At 68.6% G+C, this 18,074-nt stretch overlaps 1 protein-coding gene across 2 annotated transcripts; it reads right to left on the bottom strand.

Moving 5' to 3' along the window:
- Positions 1 to 1,409: 1,409 nt before the first annotated feature.
- Positions 1,410 to 17,484, bottom strand: GANAB (glucosidase II alpha subunit). Of its 2 annotated transcripts, XM_029060372.1 has the most exons (25): positions 17,452 to 17,484; positions 12,825 to 12,929; positions 12,345 to 12,453; positions 11,892 to 12,019; positions 11,194 to 11,373; positions 10,707 to 10,772; positions 9,670 to 9,739; positions 9,368 to 9,461; positions 9,152 to 9,248; positions 8,698 to 8,878; positions 8,228 to 8,381; positions 7,848 to 8,083; positions 7,576 to 7,702; positions 6,376 to 6,455; positions 6,065 to 6,208; positions 5,849 to 5,945; positions 5,252 to 5,353; positions 3,828 to 4,071; positions 3,388 to 3,452; positions 3,174 to 3,250; positions 2,971 to 3,045; positions 2,683 to 2,796; positions 1,912 to 2,024; positions 1,678 to 1,778; positions 1,410 to 1,519 (listed from the first exon to the last, which is right to left on the bottom strand). In XM_029060372.1, the coding sequence occupies exons 4-25, from the start codon at positions 11,978 to 11,980 to the stop codon at positions 1,410 to 1,412; spliced, it is 2,616 nt and encodes an 871-aa protein (XP_028916205.1). In that variant the 5' UTR covers positions 11,981 to 12,019; positions 12,345 to 12,453; positions 12,825 to 12,929; positions 17,452 to 17,484. The 2 variants fall into 2 exon arrangements, with proteins under 2 accessions (XP_028916205.1, XP_028916207.1); XM_029060374.1 differs by lacking the exon at positions 10,707 to 10,772.
- Between the last annotated feature and the right edge of the window lie 590 nt (positions 17,485 to 18,074).

The raw sequence follows: 18,074 nt of genomic DNA, 5'->3' as shown, positions 1-18,074 counted from the left end.
CGACCCGATGACCCCGCATCTCCCCCAGCGCACAGAACAGTGCCCTGCACACATAGTAAGCGCCTAACAAATACCGACGTCATTATCGTTATTAGAAGTTATATTGTCCGTCTCCCCCTCGAGACCGTAAACTCATCACGGGCAGGGAACGTCCACTGATTCTTCGTACTCTCCCAAGCGCAAGAGCCAGTGCCCCGCCCGTAGCGAGCGCTCGGTAGATACCACTGACGAAGGAGGATTTCAAGCTTCACCTAAGAACCGACAACCAGAGCCCAAACCGCACTGGGTTACAAGGCCTCGCCCGAATGCCGCGGGATTTTGCTCGTCGGCCTAAGGAACTCAGGAATATCCACCAGCGCCCAGCTCTTGGTAGATTCTGTGACGTCTCTTTATTGTTTCTCCTTTTATCAAAACCTAGCACGGGAGGAGAGCTCGGAAGGGCCAAGGAGGGAGGTTTTAAAAAAAAAAAAAAAATCCCAGCGCCGCCCCCCACCCCACCTTCTTGCCCCCGCCCCGCCCCGACTGAGACAACCCAAAAATGGGGTCCCTTCCCGGTTCCCCCCCGCAACTCCCGCCCCAGGCACACATGATTCATGACCGCCCCCCGCCCCACCCCCCAACTTTCTCACAGCAATAAATACACGTGATCGTGATTCGCTGAAACGGTAACGGACCGCGCCTTCCCGCCCCCCCGGGGGGCAGCGGAAGGAGTCGATCATCCCCGGAGCGAGGGAGCCTCTCCCACCGTCAAGAACCGGGTGGGGGTCGAGCTTCCCTTTCCAGGAATCGCCGCCCGCTCCCGCGGCGACTCCGGCGGGGGGGCGGAGGGGGCCGGGGGCGGCGGGGGAAAGGAGAGGCCGCTCCCCGGGGACTTCCTTCCTCTCCCCAGTCACGACGCTGCAGGCGAAGGGGCCGGTCCCGGGTCGACGTAGTAGAGAAGACAGGAGGCCGGGGAGGAAGGGGCCGCCGGGGGAACCCCCGGGGACTCCCCGCCCCGGGGCGGGGCCGGGGGGAAGGCGGCCGCGGGCCGGGCCGGATGGGGGCACGCGCCCCCCCCCCGGCCCGATCCTCGGGAGGAGGCCGTAACGCAGGCAGAGGGGCCGAGAGGGAGGAGGCGGGGACGGGAGACGAGACCGGAGGGTCCTCCGGGAGGAAAGAGAGGGGAGAGGGTGTAGGCGCCGGTCGCCCCGAAATCCCGGCGGGCGGAGATCCTCCCGTCTGTAAGGCTGGGGACCGGAACTGGGTCTGAGGAGCCGGCGGGTCCCGGGAGGCGGGGTCGGAGGCCCGGCGGCCCCTCCGCCGACACGGCGGGCGGACGCTCCCGGCGGCCTCCGAGCCCCGGGGTGGAAGGCGGAGGTCCGGGCCCCGGGGCGGAGAGGAGAGCGGTCCGGACCCCAGGCCCCCTCGGGTTATCGCAAGTGGACGCTCCAGTCGGCGGCCACGTTGACCCCGGGCTTGCGGAGCGTCAGCACGGAGGTCTCCGCGTCGTGCCGGAAGGCCAGGCGGCTTTCGGGACGTCCTGGGGGGACGGGGACGGGGGGGGGGTCGCGGTTGCTGGGCCGGGAGCGGCGACGGGATCGTCGCCCCCTCTCTCCCCCCGTTTCCGGCATTTCCCTCTCCTCCTCCTCCCCCATCCCCGGCCCTCCGGTCCTCCCGCGGTCTCCGCCGGGAACTGACCCTGTGTCCGGAGCAGCACGGACGCCGGCTTCCCCGCCCCCAGGATCACCACTCGCTCGATCCAGACCGGCGTCTCAAAGTGCCCCCTGGGGTCGGCTGAACTGGAAAGTCCGGGGACGAAGGGGGGCCCGAATCAGCGGGGGTCGGGCGGCGGGGGGGGGGGGGTGGGGCGACGCGGCCGGGGGGCCGGGGGGGCCGGGCGGCAGGGGGAGGGCACCCTGGCCGGCCCCGTACCTGGAGTTGAGGGTGTTGTCGGCGAAGGAGAACTTGCGCAGCAGGAACTCGTCCCGGGTCTGATAGTTGAAGGTGTGTCCGTCGTCGAGGTAGAGCTCCCCTTGGGCCGTGCCCTGCGCGGAGGGGGACGGGGCCCGGATGGCTCGGGGGGAGCCGCCGGCTCCCGCCCTCCCTCTTCGCCTCCGGCCGGCCCAGAACCCCTCCTGCAAGCCCATCTCCTCCGGGAGGCCGGCCCCGATGAAACCTCTCGTCTCCCCACCCGTTTCGGGACTTACTTCCATCCCGCCGCAGAACGCTGGGCCCTCACGGCCCCCGGCCTCCTCGCCTCCCCGCCGCCGCCCAGCCCTCGGGGAGAGGGCTCTGGATTTCCACTCTGACGCTTCCCCCGTTTTAGCGTCGTTCTCCCCCGACGCCTTGAAGGCGGGGGGGGGGGGGGGGGGGGGGGGGCGGGCATATCCGCTACTTTTCTTGTACCCTCAGGATCGATCGGTAGTATCTACCGGGTGCTCGCTGCGCGCGGAGCGGTGTGCCGAGCGCTCGGGAGAGCACGACGTAAGGGTCGGCAGCCGCGTCCCCTACCCGCAGCGGGCTTGCGGTCTACAGTCTAGCGCCTGTACTTGCAAGCGCTCAGTCCAACACTCCGCTCCCATCGGGCCCTCGACGGACGCCCTCGACGGACGGATCGGGTCCGGGGCGTCGGGAAGGCTGCGGCCGGGGGCCCGGGGGTCGGGGAAGGGTCGGGGCGCCGGCCGGCCGGCCCGCGTTCCTCACCTGGGGGCCGAGGGCCACAAACAGCGTTAGGGGATCGTCCCTCATGCAGTCGGAAGAGCGCCGCACTCGCTCCCACCGCGCTACGATGGTCCCCCCGCGCTGGAACACCGGCACCTGAGCGTGGACGGGAGTCTGGGTTCGGGTCCCCCGGGACTCCCAGCCCGATCCAGCCCGGCCGGGCGCGAGCGGACGGGTGGGGCGGGGGGAGAGGGGAGGAACCCAACGGGAGCTCGGACGGGGCGGGGGCGGGAGGGCAGAGGAAGGCGGGATGGATCCGAGGGAGCTTACGCTACTCAGGGTGACCGGCAGGTACAGCGTCTGGGGACCGTGGTGCTTCTGGTGACTCTCGGTCTCGTACCAAACCTGCGCGGAACGGCGGGAGGGGGCGGGCGGCGCCCCCCCCGTCCGATTACCCCCCGGACGCCTCCCCACCCCGCCCCCAGAAGATCCGGGCGCGCCCTCCCCGCCCTCGCCCCCCTTCCGGAACTCACCTCCCCCGGGCCCGGCAGATAGACCTGCACCCCTCGGGCCCCCGGCTCCGTCACGGGGTGAACCAACAGCGAGTCTCCTACGACAGACGCGGTCGGGGGCGGGCCCAACCTCGGCCCCCCCGACCTCCGAGCCGCAGGCCCCCGGGCCCCATCTCCCTTCCGTCCCCCGTCCTCTTTCCTCCCGCCCCCCGCCCGGCCCCGAACCGGCCCTCACCGAGCATGAACTGGTCGTCGATGCTGAAAGTCGTCACGTCCTCCGGATACTGCACCCACAGGGGTCTGCGGAGCAAGGGGACGGGGGAGGAAAGGGAGGGACTGAAAGACAACCGGGGAGGGCCAGAGGCGCCCCGATCCTCCCCGCGAAGCCCCCGCCCCCCTTCTCCGGGGCCCTCCCCCTCCCTCGGCCCTCCCCGTCCCACGTCTCCCCCTTCCCCCCCCGGCCCCGGAGGGCGCTCCCGGCCCGGCCCCTTCGGCTCGGGCGCCCGCCAAGCCCGTCGCTTATCCCGGAGCCCGTCACCGCCCCCCCGCCTAGATGGGCGACGCTCCCCGTCGTCCCGAGCGCTCGGCGCGGCGCTCCGCGCACGGCGCGCGCTCGGCGGATCGCGGCGGCGACGGACCGGTTGATAGCCCAGGCCCCTCCCGGGTCTCACCCACCTCATGACAGGCTGCCCTTCCCGGTGAGCCCGGTAGAAGAGGGTGTACCAGAGGGGCAGCAGGGAATAGCGCTGCCGGAGGACGGAGCGGATCGGGCTCAGGTACTCCGGGGGCAGCAGCCAGGGCTCCCGCCGCCCCGTGTCCATGTGGGCGTGGGCCCGGAAGAAGGGCTGGTAGGCCCCCATCTGATACCAGCGGACGAGCAGCTCGGGCTCGGGGTTTCTGAAGAAGCCGCCCACGTCGGCTGGTGAAGAGGCACGGAGTTGGGAAAGGATTAATAACAACAATAATAATAACGTCGGTATTTGTTGAGCGCTTGCCATGTGCAGAACGCTGTTCCGAGCACTGGGGGAGATACGGGCTCATCGGGTTGTCCCGCCTGAGGCTCACGGTCTTAATCCCCCTTCTACAGATGCGGTCGCTGAGGCCCAGGGAAGTGACTCGCCCACAGTCACGCAGCCGACGAGTGGCGGAGGCAGGATTAGAACCCACGACCTCCGACTCCCCGGCCCGGGCTCTTGCACCGAGCCACGCGGCTTCTCACGTAATAACGACGACGACGGCATTTGTTAGGAGCTTACTACGTGCCGAGCGCCGTTCCAAACGCCGGCGGGGCTACACGGCGATCGGGCTGTCCCAGTGGGGCTCGCGGTCTCAGTGCCCATTTTCCAGATGAGGTCGCTGAGGCCCGGAGAAGTGAAGTGACTGGCCCAAAGTTACTCAGCTGAGCCGGGATTCGAACCCATGACCTCCGACTCCCAAGCCCGGGCTCCTCCCACTGAGCCGCGCCGCTTCTCTGAGGGGAGGGCGTAGTGAGCGCTTAACGGACGCCGTCGTCGTCATCTTCTCGTTGGGCAGTAGTAACAGACCCCGAACTTCTCGCGGGCTGTTTTTTGCCGCACTGTACCTTCCCAGGCGCTTGCCTCGGTGCTCTGCGCACAGTAAGCGCTCGATACGCACGACCGAACGACCGCCCGCTGCTCTCCGCTCGCCCGGACGCCCCTCATTCCCCCACCGCCCCCCGGGCTCTCCGCCACTTCCCGCACTCTGCCCGCCCCCCTCCCCGGCCGACCGGCAATAACAACGATGACCACGACGATTACGGCACTCGTCGAGCGCTTACCACGTGCCGGGCACCGCGCCGCGCTCCGCGGCGGGAACGCAAGCGAATCGGGTCGGACACGGTCCCCGGCCCACGCGGGGCTCACGGTCCCGATCCCCGTCCTACGGGCGCGGCCCGGAGGCGTGAAGCGACTTGCAGACGAGCGGCGGGGCGGGGATCGGAACCCACGGCCTTCTAACCCTCGGACCCGCGCTCTATCCGCCAGGCCACGCCGCTTCGACCGCGGGCCTCGGTGCCCTCCCTTCCCATCCTCCCCCCCTCCCTCTGCCCGGGGGGCGGGGGGGGTCCGTCCGCCTCTCACCCCCGCAGAAGGAGATTCCCACCAGCCCCAAGCTGAGGCACATGGGAACGGAGATCTTCAGATGGTCCCATTCGGCCGTGTTGTCCCCCGTCCAGACGGCACCTGGGGAATGAAGCGGGAGGGAGGGGAGGATGGAGAACGGCACCGGATTGGGAACGAGCAAGCGGGGAGGGGACGGACCAGTGAGGGGAGGCGGACGGCCGCCCTCCCCCCCTTCGAAGCCTCGTCCGAGGCCCGGCTCCTCCGAGAGACCTTCCCCGACCGAGCCCTCCTCTCTTCTCCCCTCCGCGTCACCCTGACTGGCTCCCTTCATTCGTCTCCCCCTCCGCCCCAGCCCCCCGGCCCTCACGTCCCTGTCTGTCTTCATTTCTATTAACGTCCGCTCGCGGCGGGCGGGGAACGGGTCCGTTTCCGGCGGCGACGTACTCCCCCCGAGCGCCCGGAACGGCGCTCCGCGCCCGGTAAGGGCTCGGTGAATCCGACCGAATGAAGGGACGGCGAGGCCGCGCCCTACGGCTTCCCGCGGTCCGCCGCGGCCCCGCCTGTTACTGCCGGGAGCCCTCCCGCCGGGAGCTCTCCTCCGCCCTCCCCTCTCACCAAAGCGTTGGGAGCCCGCGAAGAAGGCCCTGCTCAACACGAACGGGCGCTCCAGGCCTCCGGAACGCTGCACCAGCCCCTCGGCCGTGGCCATGTGCTGGGGGGGGGGGGGGGGGCGGGGAGGGGGAGCGGGGGGATAACGGGGGTCAGAGAACCCGGCCGGCCCCGGCCCCGGGACCCCCTCCGCCCGGCCGGGTCCCGGCCGCCCCGCCTCACCACGTAGAAGCCGTAGACGTTGTGCAGGTCCCGGTGCTCCCAGCCCCCGTGGTGCCGGGCGTCCTTGAGCATGGTGACCTCCGGGCCGTTGAACACGGACGGCTCGTTCATGTCGTTCCACGTGTAGAGGTTCGGGGCCGAGCCCTGGGGACGCGGGGCGGGAGGAGGAGCGTCGGGAAGGGGGAGGGCGGCTGAGGGCGGGCGGAGCCGACCCCCGGCGGCCTCCCGGCGCCGCCCCGGCCCGGACGAGCGGGGGCCCGGGATCCCCCCGGACCGCCGGGGCCGGGGGCCGGGAAGCCGGGCCCACCTACCTCGTACTTGTCGTAGCTGAACATCTCGGCCCACCAGGCTCGCATCTGGGGGTTCGTGAAATCCGGGTATCCGGCCGAGCCTGGGGTAACAGACGGCAGACGGACACCCGATTCAGGGCTCTGCGCCCGGTACGTCCTTAAGGAATTTCGCATCTACTTCGCCCCTCCGTTCGATCCCATTTCTCGAGCGCGGACTGTGCGCGGAGCGCCGCGCTGAGCCCTCGGCGCCGTTTGCCGAGCGCCTCTTCTACGTGCCAAGCGCTGTCCTGAGCGCCGGGGTGGACCCGAGCTGACCAGGCCGTCGCCGTCTCGATCCCCGTTTTCCAGATGAGGCGACTGAGGCACAGAGGGGTGGGGTGACTCGCCCGAGCCGACGAGCGGCGGGGCCGGGATTAGAGCCCACCACCTCGGACTCCCGAGCCCGGACTACTTCTGGGGGAAGGGGCGGCATCGGGTCAGGGACGAGGTCAGGGGGACAGAAGGGACGGCGGCCCTGCCCGCCCGGGCCCGGCCCGCCCGCCCCGGCGGCACCTCGCTCCCACCTCCTTCGAAGCCCTTACTACCGAAGGCACGGCTCCTCCAAGAAGCCTTCCCCGACTGAGCCCTCCTCCCCTCCCGCTCCCTTCCGCTTCACCCCTCGCTCTTCCCCCCGGTCCGGCCCCACGGGGTTTATGTACACGTCTGTTCTTTACTGATCTCATTTACTACGTATATCGAGAAGCAGCGTGGCTCAGTGGAAAGAGCCCGGGCTTTGGAGTCGGGGGTCATGGGTTCGAATCCCAGCTCCGCCACTCGTCAGCTGTGTGACTGTGGGCAAGTCGCTTCACTTCTCGGTGCCTCAGTGACCCCATCTGTAAAATGGGGATTATGACCGTGAGCCCCACGTGGGACAACCTGATTCCCCTGTGCCTACCCCAGCGCTCAGAACAGTGCTCTGCACATAGTAAGGGCTTAGCAAACGCCAACGTTATGATTATTATCATCATCAATGTCCGTCTCCCCCCCCCTAGACCGCAAGCTCGTCTGGGCAGGGAACGTGCCTGTTTACCGTTCCGGTGCACCCTCCCGAGTGCTTCACACGGTGCTCCGCACACAGCGAGCGCTCAGTACGAAAGAACGAACTTCCGCTGGACAGACCGGATTTTCCTCCGCAGCCCCCCCAACCCGACCCCCATCCCACCCCCCGGCCCGCTCCGTCACCTGGCCAGCACCAGCCCTCGTAGTCCACGCCGTCGCGCGTCTTGGTGTAGAGCCCCAAGGCCCGCAACTCCTCGTGCACGCGATATCCCGAATCCACCTTGATGTGGGGATCCACGATGGTCACCAGCTGAGGGGGGGGGACCCGTCCGAGTCACGACCGATCCCCGCCGCGGGCGGGGCACCGGGCCGCTCCCCGCCGGGCCCACGGGGTCCCCGCGCCCCCAACCCCGGCTTCTCCGGGGCCCATCCGCCCGCCCCCCCGCCCCGGGCACCTTGCGCCTCTTGGAGGCCAGCTGGTCCAGCATGGTTCGGGGCTGGGGGAAGCGACTGGGGTCCCAGGTGAAATAGCGCTTGCCGTCGGCGTGCTCGATGTCCAGCCAGATGACGTCGCACGGGAGGTCGTGGGCGTCGAAGCCCCGGTCCACCTCCAGCACGTCGGCCTCGTCGCGGTAATTCCAGCGGCTCTGGTGGTAGCCCAGGGAGAAGAGCGGCGGGAGCGCCTGGGTCCCTTCGGGGCGGGGGAAGGAGAAGGGGATCAGAGGCGGGGGCGAGGCGGTCACCGCCGGGGCGGCCCGGGGTCGAGGCCGGGGGGCGGGCGGGCCGGCGAGCCGTGGGCGGGGGACGGCGGGGGGGGACGGCGGCCCCCGCGGACCTGTGAGGCTGCCGTACTGCCGGAACAGGTCGGGGGCGGTGGGTCCGAGCAGGAGGAAGACGTCGATGATGCCGCTCTCCGACATCCAGCGCACGTCCGTCTGCGGCGTCTCGCCCCCGCCCTGCAGGTAGTCCAGCATCTTCCCAAACAGGGTCTGTCCGGGGGACGGGGCGAGGGCGGAGGTCAGAGGTACCCGCCTCCGCGCATCCTCCCCGAAGACATCCCTCTCCCCCCGCCCACCCGTCCCGAGCACTCCCCGGAGCCGGAGCCGTCGGCCGGGGTGCTCGGCCGAGGCCCGCGGGAGGCCGGCCCCCTCTCCCGGGCCCCGCCTACGGGCAGCCTCCCAGCGCTCCCGTCCAGCTGGAACCCGAGCCTTCCGCTCCCGGGTCCCCGTCCTCCCCACGCCGGCGGCCCCCGGAGGCCCCGTCTCCCCTTCGTCCTCCTCCCGTCTCCCTCTCACCTCTCCTCACCTTTCCGGCCGTGTTGGAGGACACGTCCACCCAGGTTTCGGCCGCGTTGAGCCAGAAGAGCCCCAGGTCCCGGTGGGCGTTGTGCGCCAGGAGAAAGGGCACTGAGCCGTACAGCGCCATGGTGTTCTGCAGCTCGTACTGGAACACGTCCAGGTTGTACAGGCGATAGGGCTCCCCGCCCCTGCGAGGCAGCGGAGGGAGACGGGGGTCGCCCCCCCCCCGGCCGGTGAGCGCCCCTCCGCCCCCCAGGCCCGCACCGTAAGCCTCTCGCGGGCGGGGAGGGCGTGTCGAACTGTTCCGTCGACTCTCCCAAGGGCTCGGTACAGAGCGCCGCCCGTCGAGAGCGCTCAGTAGATACGACCGACCGATCGGCCTTCCTCCCCCGCCCCTCCCCGAGCGGCCTCCGGCCGGACCCGCTCCGGGCGCCCCCCGCACCCACCTCCCCTCGACTCACTCGGTGACGCGGAGCCGCAGGTTGTCGGCGTGCTCCGGGATCCCGTACACGTGCTCCATCCCCGGCAGAGAGAAGTCCAGACCCACCGACGTGGGGCCTGTCGGGGGCGGGAGGAGGGCCGGCGTGAGGCCCTCGGCCCGTCGTCCCCCGGCCCGCCGTCCCCCGCCGGCCTCCTCTCGTGCCGGGACCCACCGGGCCGCCCCCCGGCCCCCTCACCGTAGGGCTTGCTGTCCGTGTGCGTTTTGAAGGTCTCCTCCCAAGCCCCCGGCTCGTCCTCCTCCTCCTTCGGCTTCTCTCCGGTCTCCTCCGGCTGGAACGGGGAGCTCGGGATGGGGCCTCGGCCGAGGTGTCGCTCGACGGCCCCTCCCCCGCCCCCGCTCCAGGCCTTCCCGGCCTCTTCCGGAACCCCAGCCCGCTTGGAGCGCCCCGGCCCCAAATCCCGCCTGCCCTCCGAGTCGTTCGGCCCTCTCCCCCCGGGGCCGGCAGCACCGTTACTCCGAGGACCCTTCCCCGCTCACCTTGTCCCCGTCCGTAGGGGTCTCCCCATCCGGGGTCCCGCCCCCCTCGGCCGCTTCCCTGGGCCCCTCCCTGGAAGGTAGGAGAGTCGTCTGCTCCGATCCGGGGGAGCGGGGATGAGGATCGAGGGGGGCGGGGGAGCGGGGAGAGCCGGGCGCCCACCCGAAGGATCGAGGGACGGGAACGAGGAGCCGCGCCCCGGGAGGCGAGGGGCGGGGGGGGGGGGCGGAGAGGGAGGGTCTCCGCGGGGAGGGCCGGCAGGGAAACCACAGGAGGGGAGGAAGCGGGAGGGGGACGGAGCGGGGGTGAGGCGGAGGAACGAGCGACACCACGCGAGAGCGTTCCCGTGCGGGGCCTCAAGCCGGCCACCGAAAAGCGTCGGGAGGGAGAAAGATGGGGGGGGGGGGGGACCCGGAGCCCTCGCTTCCGCTCCCGGTCCGCCGGGCGCCCACCGGCCCAGGCCCGCCCGCCACTCCAGCGCCCGCGTCGGGGTGGACGGGGGGACGGGGCCCGAACTCACACGCTCGCACCCGCTCCCCCGCCCGAGCGCGGAGGCCGCCGCCGGGGGTGGGGAACCCAAAGGGACGGCTCCGACGCCGACCGCCCTCGGTGCCGCCGCCGGGAGGAGGAGCTCGGAGGAGCAGCTCCGCCCCGGCGGGGTCGGGCGGCCGACCGAGCAGCCCGGCTGGACGCCCGCGCTCGCCGGGGGGGTGGGGGGGCTCGGTCAAAGGGCCGCGAGCAGCCGGGCCCGGCGAGCCGCGTCCTCCTCCCCCGGCCCGGCCCCCGCCCCGGGTTCTCCTGTCCTCGAGGAAGAGGCGAGAGGCTTGCGTCAGCAAGCAGGAAAGGTCTAGCGGTCCCTCGCGGGCTCTGTCGCCTCGCCCGGGCCTGTCCCTCAACCAGCGCCGGGAGCCAGGCGGGGAGGGAGGGAAGAGGGAGGAAGAGGAGGAGACGGGTAAGGGGAGGGGCGTCCCCTGGCGAGGGCAGGCCTAGTAAGTGGGGACGGGGGAAACGGACACAGTACCAGAGGCCGCGGATTTACCTAGAGAAAAGGCTCTTGATCTTATCCCACATGCTACCGAGCGTGAGACTAACTTTATCCGAGAGACTGGGGCGGGAGAAGGCGGGGAGTAGGAGCGGGCGGGGGGTCGGGGGAGGCACAGAACCAACACAAAAACAGAAACACAAAGTGAGTTTCAGGTGACGAACATCCAGAGACGGGGCGGGCGGGCGGGGGGGGGAGGAAAAGCAAATAAAAAAAATAAATAAATAAAAAGGGAAAAATCGATCCGGGAGACACGACGGTGCCAGGTGAGGGGAGCGGCGACCTCTAACACGCAGCCCGGAGGCTGCCACGGAGAGGCGTCACCACGACGGAGACGGCAAAGATCACGAGCACCTGACCCGGGGTCGGGTCCTCCCCGCCTCCTGGGGCCGGGCCCCCGCTCCCGTCCTGACCCTCCACCGACTCCCCTCGGCCTCACCCACGACCCTCCCGCCCCGCCCCACCCCCCTCGCCCGGCACTCACGATTCCCTGGGGGGTCGCTGATGCTCGAAGGCCAGGAGCCCGCGGGCATTGACGCTGAGCACCAGGCTGCGGCCCTCCAGGAGGTCCAGGCGAAACGGCCGCCCCGTCAGGATGATTTTGTAGGGCCCCTCGCCCGCCGTCAGCTCCAGGCTGTTCTCGTCCCGGCCGGAGACGGTGAGCCTGGGGGAGGCGTGCCAGCCGTGAGGCGGAGCGGCGGGAGGGGGATCCGGACCCGGGGTAGGGGGGCCCGAGAGGGGCTTCCGCAAACCGCTGGGGGAGTTGGGCGCCGAGGGCCTCCCCCGTGTGGGAGGTCGGGGAGACCGGATCCGGGGCGGAGGCCCAGAGCCGACTCGGCCGGAGGGAAGGCTAAGCGCCCGCCGCTCACGTACGTGACCGTCGTCGACGTATTTACGTTAAACCCCGTCTCCCCGTCTGGAGTTTAAGCTCCCCGTGGGCGGGGAACGTTTCCACCCGCCCTGTTATACCGTACTCGCCCGAGCGCCTAGTAGCGCCGTGCGACCGGTAGGGATCCGTAAAGACCGCCGGCCGACCGACCTAAGGAGGATTCTCCACTGGAGGAAGGGTGGGAATACCCGGAGAAAGATTCACGGCGGGCGAGGGGCCCGGCGGGGACGCCGGCGGGCGGGTTCTTGGAGGTCGGGGGGCGGGGGCCTCGGGCTGGGGGCGAGGGGCTTTACCGGACGGCGGGCGGGTCGGCCACCAGCACGTCGGGCACCCGGTAGCGGGGTCGCAGCGGCTTGAGCTCGTCGATCCGCAGCCGGGTCATGTTCCTCCGCAGCCCCCGTAGCTCCAGCAGCAACGGCACCTGGGAGGGCCGAGGCGGGAGCTTCGGGAGAGGGACCGACGGACGGACGGACTCAACCGCCCCCGCCCTCCCCCCCGGGGGTCCCTCGCCAACCACGTTTCCTCCCGCCACCCCCCCGCCCCATTCATTCATTCGATCGTATTTATTGAGCGCTCGCTGCGTGCAAAGCACCGTACCGAGCGCTTGGGAGAGTACGACACGACAGACAGACACATTCCCCGCCCACGACGACGTCCCAGGTCCAGCCCCCTGGCGCGGGCAGGACCCGGCGCCCGGGGCCCACGGGCTCCCCTCCCTGCAGCTCGTCCCTCGGTCCCGCCCTGACCTCGGTGACCTCGTTGACCAGCTGCACCGTGAGGGCGTCGGGGCCAAGCTGCACCGAGTCCAGCAGAGCGCGGTACGGGGAGAGACCGGGACGGAGGCTCCGCTGACGCCTGAAGAGCGGAGACGGGAGGGGAGCGAGGGACGGCAGAGCCCAGGACGACCTCCCGGCCGCCCCCGGAAGCCGCGATATTTCCCCATTCCCCCCGCCCCACCGAGGCGATGCGGGCGGGCACCCCGGGACCCGACGGGCGGCGGCCGCCAGGGAACGGGGCGCCCCCAGGCCCGCCCGCCTCGGCGCTTCGGGGACCGGCCCGGGCAGCGGCGGCAAAAAACCGCCCCTCCGGGCGCCGCCGCGGCGCCAACGATTCCTCTCCGCCTCGCCGTCGTCCCGGGCGATTCCGCCCCTCCGCCCTCTCCCCCGCGGGGGGCCCGCCCCGAGCGCCCACCCGGCCCCCCGCGGCCCAGGGAACGGGGTCCGTACTTGCAGAAGGAGCTCTGCTCGCAGGTCTTGAAATTGCTTCTGTCCACGGCGGCCGCGGTCCCGAGGCAGAGCCCCAGCCAGGCCAGGGCCAACCCCGCCCGGAGCCTAAGGGACGGAGAGAAGAAGAAAGGGGGGGAGGAGAGACGCTCAGCCGCGGGCGGCGGGGCGGCCGCCTCCGCCCTCCGAGCCCCGCGGGGCCGCCGACCCCTACCGTGGCCCCGGCAGCCGGCCGGCGGCAGCCACCTGACGGAGCGTCGCCGGACGTCGTGTCCGGAGCCGGAGAAGCCGGGCCGGGGAGCCGGAGGGGGGCCCGGGCCGCTGGGGACCCAGATCCTCCGGCACCGGGGCCTGGGCCGTCGACTCTGGTTGCGTCAGTCTCTCGGGGAAGAGACGCAGCACGACGACAACCGGCCCCGGAGGAAAAGACCGTGATTCGGGTCCGGAGGGAGGGGCCGTGCCCGTCCCTGCTCCCCCGCCCCCGCCCCGCGCTCCCGGAGCAGGGGACCACCGGGCGGGCTCCTCGGGACACAACTCTGCCAGGCGAGGCCCACCCCGCCCGGCTCTTCTAATAATCACGGTGCCCGTTAAGCACCCACTACGCGCCAAGCCCCGTTCTAAGCGCTGGGGTGGGCGCAAGTCGATCAGGTGGGACACGGTCCCCGTCCCACGTGGGGCTCGTCGTCTTCGTCCCCGTTTTACAGACGAGGGAAACGAGGCCCAGAGAAATGACTGCCCAAGGGCACGGAGCAGACGCGTGGCGGAGTCGGGATTAGAATCCGGGTCCAGCCGACTCCCGGGCCGTGCTCTGACCACTAAGCCACGCACGCTCCCGCCCGTGGCTCCTTCCACTCCCTCTGCCTGGATCCTCAGTCTGACCTCGGACCTCCAAACCAAGCACATTCTAAAAGGCTCCAGGTAAAACCCCCCGAGTGGCTAAATGATTAACTTCCTGGACCGGGGAAACCGAGCCCAAAACCTTCCCTGGCAATACCGAGCTAAAGGACTACCCAGTCGTGTCACGTCGGGAGTGAGCTCTCATCGGTGAAGCAGCGTGGCTTAGTGGCGAGAGCCCGGGCTTGGGAGTCAGAGGTCGTGGGTTCTAATCCCGGCTCCGCCGCCCGACGGCTGTGTGACCGTGGGAGAGTCGCTTCGCTTCTCCGTGCCTCGGTCACCTCATCTGGAAAACGGGGATTAAGATCGTGAGCCCAACCGGGACAACCTGATCACCTTGTATCTCCCCCAGCATTTAGGACGGTGCTGGGCACATAGTAAGCGCTCAACAAAATGTCAGCGTTATCATCAGCGGTGTTTACTGAGTGCTCGGTGTGCAGAGAGAGCTACACTAAGCCCTTGGGAGGTTACGATACACAGAGCTGGTAGAAACGTTCCCTGCCCGCAGCGGGCTCACGATCTAGAGGGGGAGGCAGACGTTAACGTAAATAATTTGTGATACGTGAGCTACGTTCACAAGTGCCGTGGGGTGACGGGCGGGGAGAATATCAAACGCCATCAACCGGTTCACCGCGGGGCAAGGCGGCCGCGTCGAGCGCGCCAGACTCTTTCGAAGCCCACTGGGCGAGCCGGGGGTCGATCTCCGGAACGCGGACCACAATACGACGGCGCTCCGCAGCCGGGGAACCTTTCGCGAACTCAGTCTGTGCCGCGGGACGCTTCCGAGGCACGCGTGTCGTCTGACGGCCAGATCGCTGAGAACCGGGTTCCAGCGCAGACGCGGGTCCGCCGGGATCAAAGACGAACCCTCCGCGACTCGGTTTCAGCGGGCCACAGGTGGGAGGGTTCGTAACAGCGGGCTACCCGTACTTCTTCAATACACCTCACCTCTGGTGAGCCGAATAGTATTCATTCAATTCAATAGTATTTATTGAGCGCTTACTATGCGCAGAGCACCGTACTAAGCGCTCTGCGGGCTGAGTCCCCGTAAAGAGGGCTGAAGACACGCTAAAAGGAAATCCCGAAGCACGGTACAGAAGTCACGTGCCTTACTACCTTCCGTCGTCGCTCTGCCGTGTCCCTATCCGAGCTCCTCGAGGGGCAGGGACCGTGTCTAACCCCCACCCGTGCCTTCTCTCTAGGCTTCAAGGCTCTCCATCACCTTGCCCCTTCCTACCTCTCCTCCCTTCTCTCTTTCCACCGCCCACCCCGCACGCTCCGCTCCTCCGCCGCCCACCTCCTCGCCGTCCCTCGGTCTCGCCTATCCCGCCGTCGACCCCCGGGTCACGTCCTCCCGCGGTCCCGGAACGCCCTCCCTCCTCACCTCCGCCAAACTGATTCTCTTTCCCTCTTCAAAACCTTACTTAAAAATCACCTCCTCCAAGAGGCCTTCCCAGACCGAGCTCCTCTTCCCCCTCTACTCCCTCTGCCATCCCCCCTTTACCTCTCCGCAGCTAAAGCCTCATTTCCCCTTTTCCCTCTGCTCCTCCACCTCTCCCTTCCCATCCCCACAGCACCGTACTCGTCCGCTCAACTGTATATATTTTCGTTACCCTATTTATTTTGTTAATGAATTGTACATCGCCTCGATTCTATTTAGTTGCCATCGGTTTTTACGAGATGTTCTTCCCCTTGACGCTGTTTAGTGCCATCGTTCTCGTCTGTCCGTCTCCCCCGATTAGACCGTAAGCCCGTCAAACGGCAGGGACCGTCTCTATCTGTTGCCGACTTGTTCATCCCAAGCGCTTAGTACAGTGCTCTGCACATAGTAAGCGCTCAATAAATACTATTGAATGAATGAATGAATGAATTCTCTCCCAGTGCTTAGTACAGTAAGCCCGCAGTAAGCGTTTAATAAATCCTATTACCGTATTTGAATCTCTCCCTACGCCTCTGCTCCTCATTTCCTCCCCACTGTTTCTCGGATCGTCAGCCCCCCAAGGGACGGCGATCGGGTCTAATTCCCACCTGTGCATTCTCTCCCAGCAGCGAGTAAGCACACCATAAGCGCTTAATAAACTCTATCATTACACCCCCGTGAGTCTCCGACGAATTTTCTGCCCACTTTTTCTCGGATTTGGGAGGGCCCCCTCGAGGGCCAAGGACCCGACTTTCCTCCTTGTATCTTCTTCCCGACTGTCGGTGCGGTGTTCGATTAAACGCCCCCGGACGGACGGGGGAAATGGATGGAACGGATAGAAGAGCGGCGGGGACGGACACCCCGGGGCCCGCCGGCCTCCGTCTCGCCCGCCCGCCCGCTCTGGCTACGGGCCCGTCGGGGCCGGCCAGCCGAGGCCGAGTCGGTCAAACCACAGCTCGACCAAGAGCCGAGAGCCGCGTCTTAACCGGGGCGTTCGGGCAGCCTCGACCGGCGGAAGCATCCTCACGTTCGGATGCGCACCCGATAGGCGTGTTTTTCAGTTCCTCCGAGGCGAAAGTTCTGGAGGACAGAGGCCAAGCCTCGGATATTTGCACAGAGACAACGAACGGCCCCGGTATTTACCGAGCAACCGTTAGCAAGGGCCTCCACCGGGTGCTAGTCGTCCATTCGCTCATACGACCGTGTTTATTTAGAAGCAGCGCGGCTCAGTGGAAAGAGCCCGGGCTTGGGAGTCAGATCATGGGTTCTAATCCTACCGGCCGTGTGACTTTGGGCGAGTCACTTCACTTCTCTGTGCCTCAGTGACCCCACCTGAGAAACGGGGATTAAAAAACGTGGGACAGCCCGATCACCCCGCATCCCCCCCCCCCTCCGGCGCTCGGAACAGTGCTTCGCACATAGTAAGCGCTTAACAAACCCCATCACGAGGATTTGTTGAGCGCTTACTGTGTGCTAAGCACCGTACCGACCAGTCGGGAGAGCACGACGGCGCGGAACGAGCATGGGCTTGGGAGACGGCGGAGGTCACGGGTTCGAATCCCAGCTCCGCCACCTGCGTGACTGCGGGCGAGTCACTTCTCCGTGCCTCAGTTCCCTCATCTGTCAAATGGGGATCGACCGTGAGCCGCACGTGGGACAACCCGATGACCCTGTATCTCCCCCGGCGCTTAGGACAGTGCTCGGCACCCAGTAAGCGCTCAATAAATACCCACCTTATCACTACATTACATTTCCTGCCCCGGATGAGTTTACGGTCCAGAGAGCGGGGGCGGGGGAGGCATCAAGACAAAGAATCGAAATCAGAGAGGGGTAGTTAGGGGCTGCGGGGCCGGAGGGGGGAGGCCGGAGGGGAGCGGGAGAGGAGGAAAAGGGGGGCTCAATCAGGGAAGGCCTCTTGGAGGAAAGGTGTGAAGCGGGGGGGGAGGGCGATCGTCCGGGGGATTGGAGGAGGGAGGGAGGGAGGGAGGGCCGGGCCGGAGGCGCCAAGCGGGCGAGACGGAGAAAGAAGGTCGGGCTCGGGGCGGTCCTACTTATCGACCGCTCGCTACGGCCAGCGCGGTGTAGTAAGCGCTCGGAGCCGACCCTTCGGCAACAGCCCCCGCGATGATCAAGAAGGAGGGGAGCACGTGCGGGGGCCTGGGGCCCGAGGGTCGTCGTGGGGGGGGGGGGGCGCGGCGGCCCTGACCCCTGACCTCTGACCCCCCCCCGACCCCCAGCCCGGGAGGACGGGCCTCTGCAGGCCGGGGGGGGGAGGGGGGGGGCGCCCTGCGGTCGCGGCGGTTCCGGCCTCCTCACCGCCTCCCGCGCCGCTGCTGCTGCCGCCGCTGCTGCCGCTCCTCCTCCGCCGCCGCCGCCGCCATCTTGCCTCGGGTGTGACCTTTGAACCCGCCCCTTCCCCCTCCCCCGCCCTCACGCAGGGACACGTGTCCCCTCCGCCGCCCCGCCCCCCCCCGGGCCCTCCGCCCGCGCATGCGCGGGAGCTCCGCGGGGCCGGGCCCGGGGGGGAGGGGCGGACGCCGGGCCTTCAGTCCGTCCGTCGGGTAGTCAGTCTGTCAGTCCGTCCGTCAGCCCGTCAGGTAGTCAGTCAGTCCGTCAGGTAGTCCGTCAGGTAGACTGTCAGTCCGTCCGTCAGCCCTTCAGGTAGTCTGTCAGGTAGTCAGCCCGTCCGTCGACCCGTCAGGTAGTCTGTCAGTCAAGTAGTCAGTCAGCCCGTCCGTCAGCCCGTCAGGTAGTCTGTCAGTCCGTCAGTCAGCCCGTCAACCCGTCAGGTAGTCCGTCAGCCAGCCCGTCAGGTCGTCAGGTAGTCTGTCGGTCCGTCAGTCTGTCGTCTCAGTCAGCCAGCCTGTCCATCAGTCAGCCTGTACTCGGTCAGCCGGTCGGCCAGTCAGTCTGTCACAGCCCATCACCCGTCAGCCTGT

Source organism: Ornithorhynchus anatinus, chromosome 3, assembly GCF_004115215.2.
Source record: "Ornithorhynchus anatinus isolate Pmale09 chromosome 3, mOrnAna1.pri.v4, whole genome shotgun sequence".
NCBI classification, from domain to species: domain Eukaryota; kingdom Metazoa; phylum Chordata; class Mammalia; order Monotremata; family Ornithorhynchidae; genus Ornithorhynchus; species Ornithorhynchus anatinus.
This window is presented reverse-complemented; position numbering and strand designations above follow the sequence as displayed.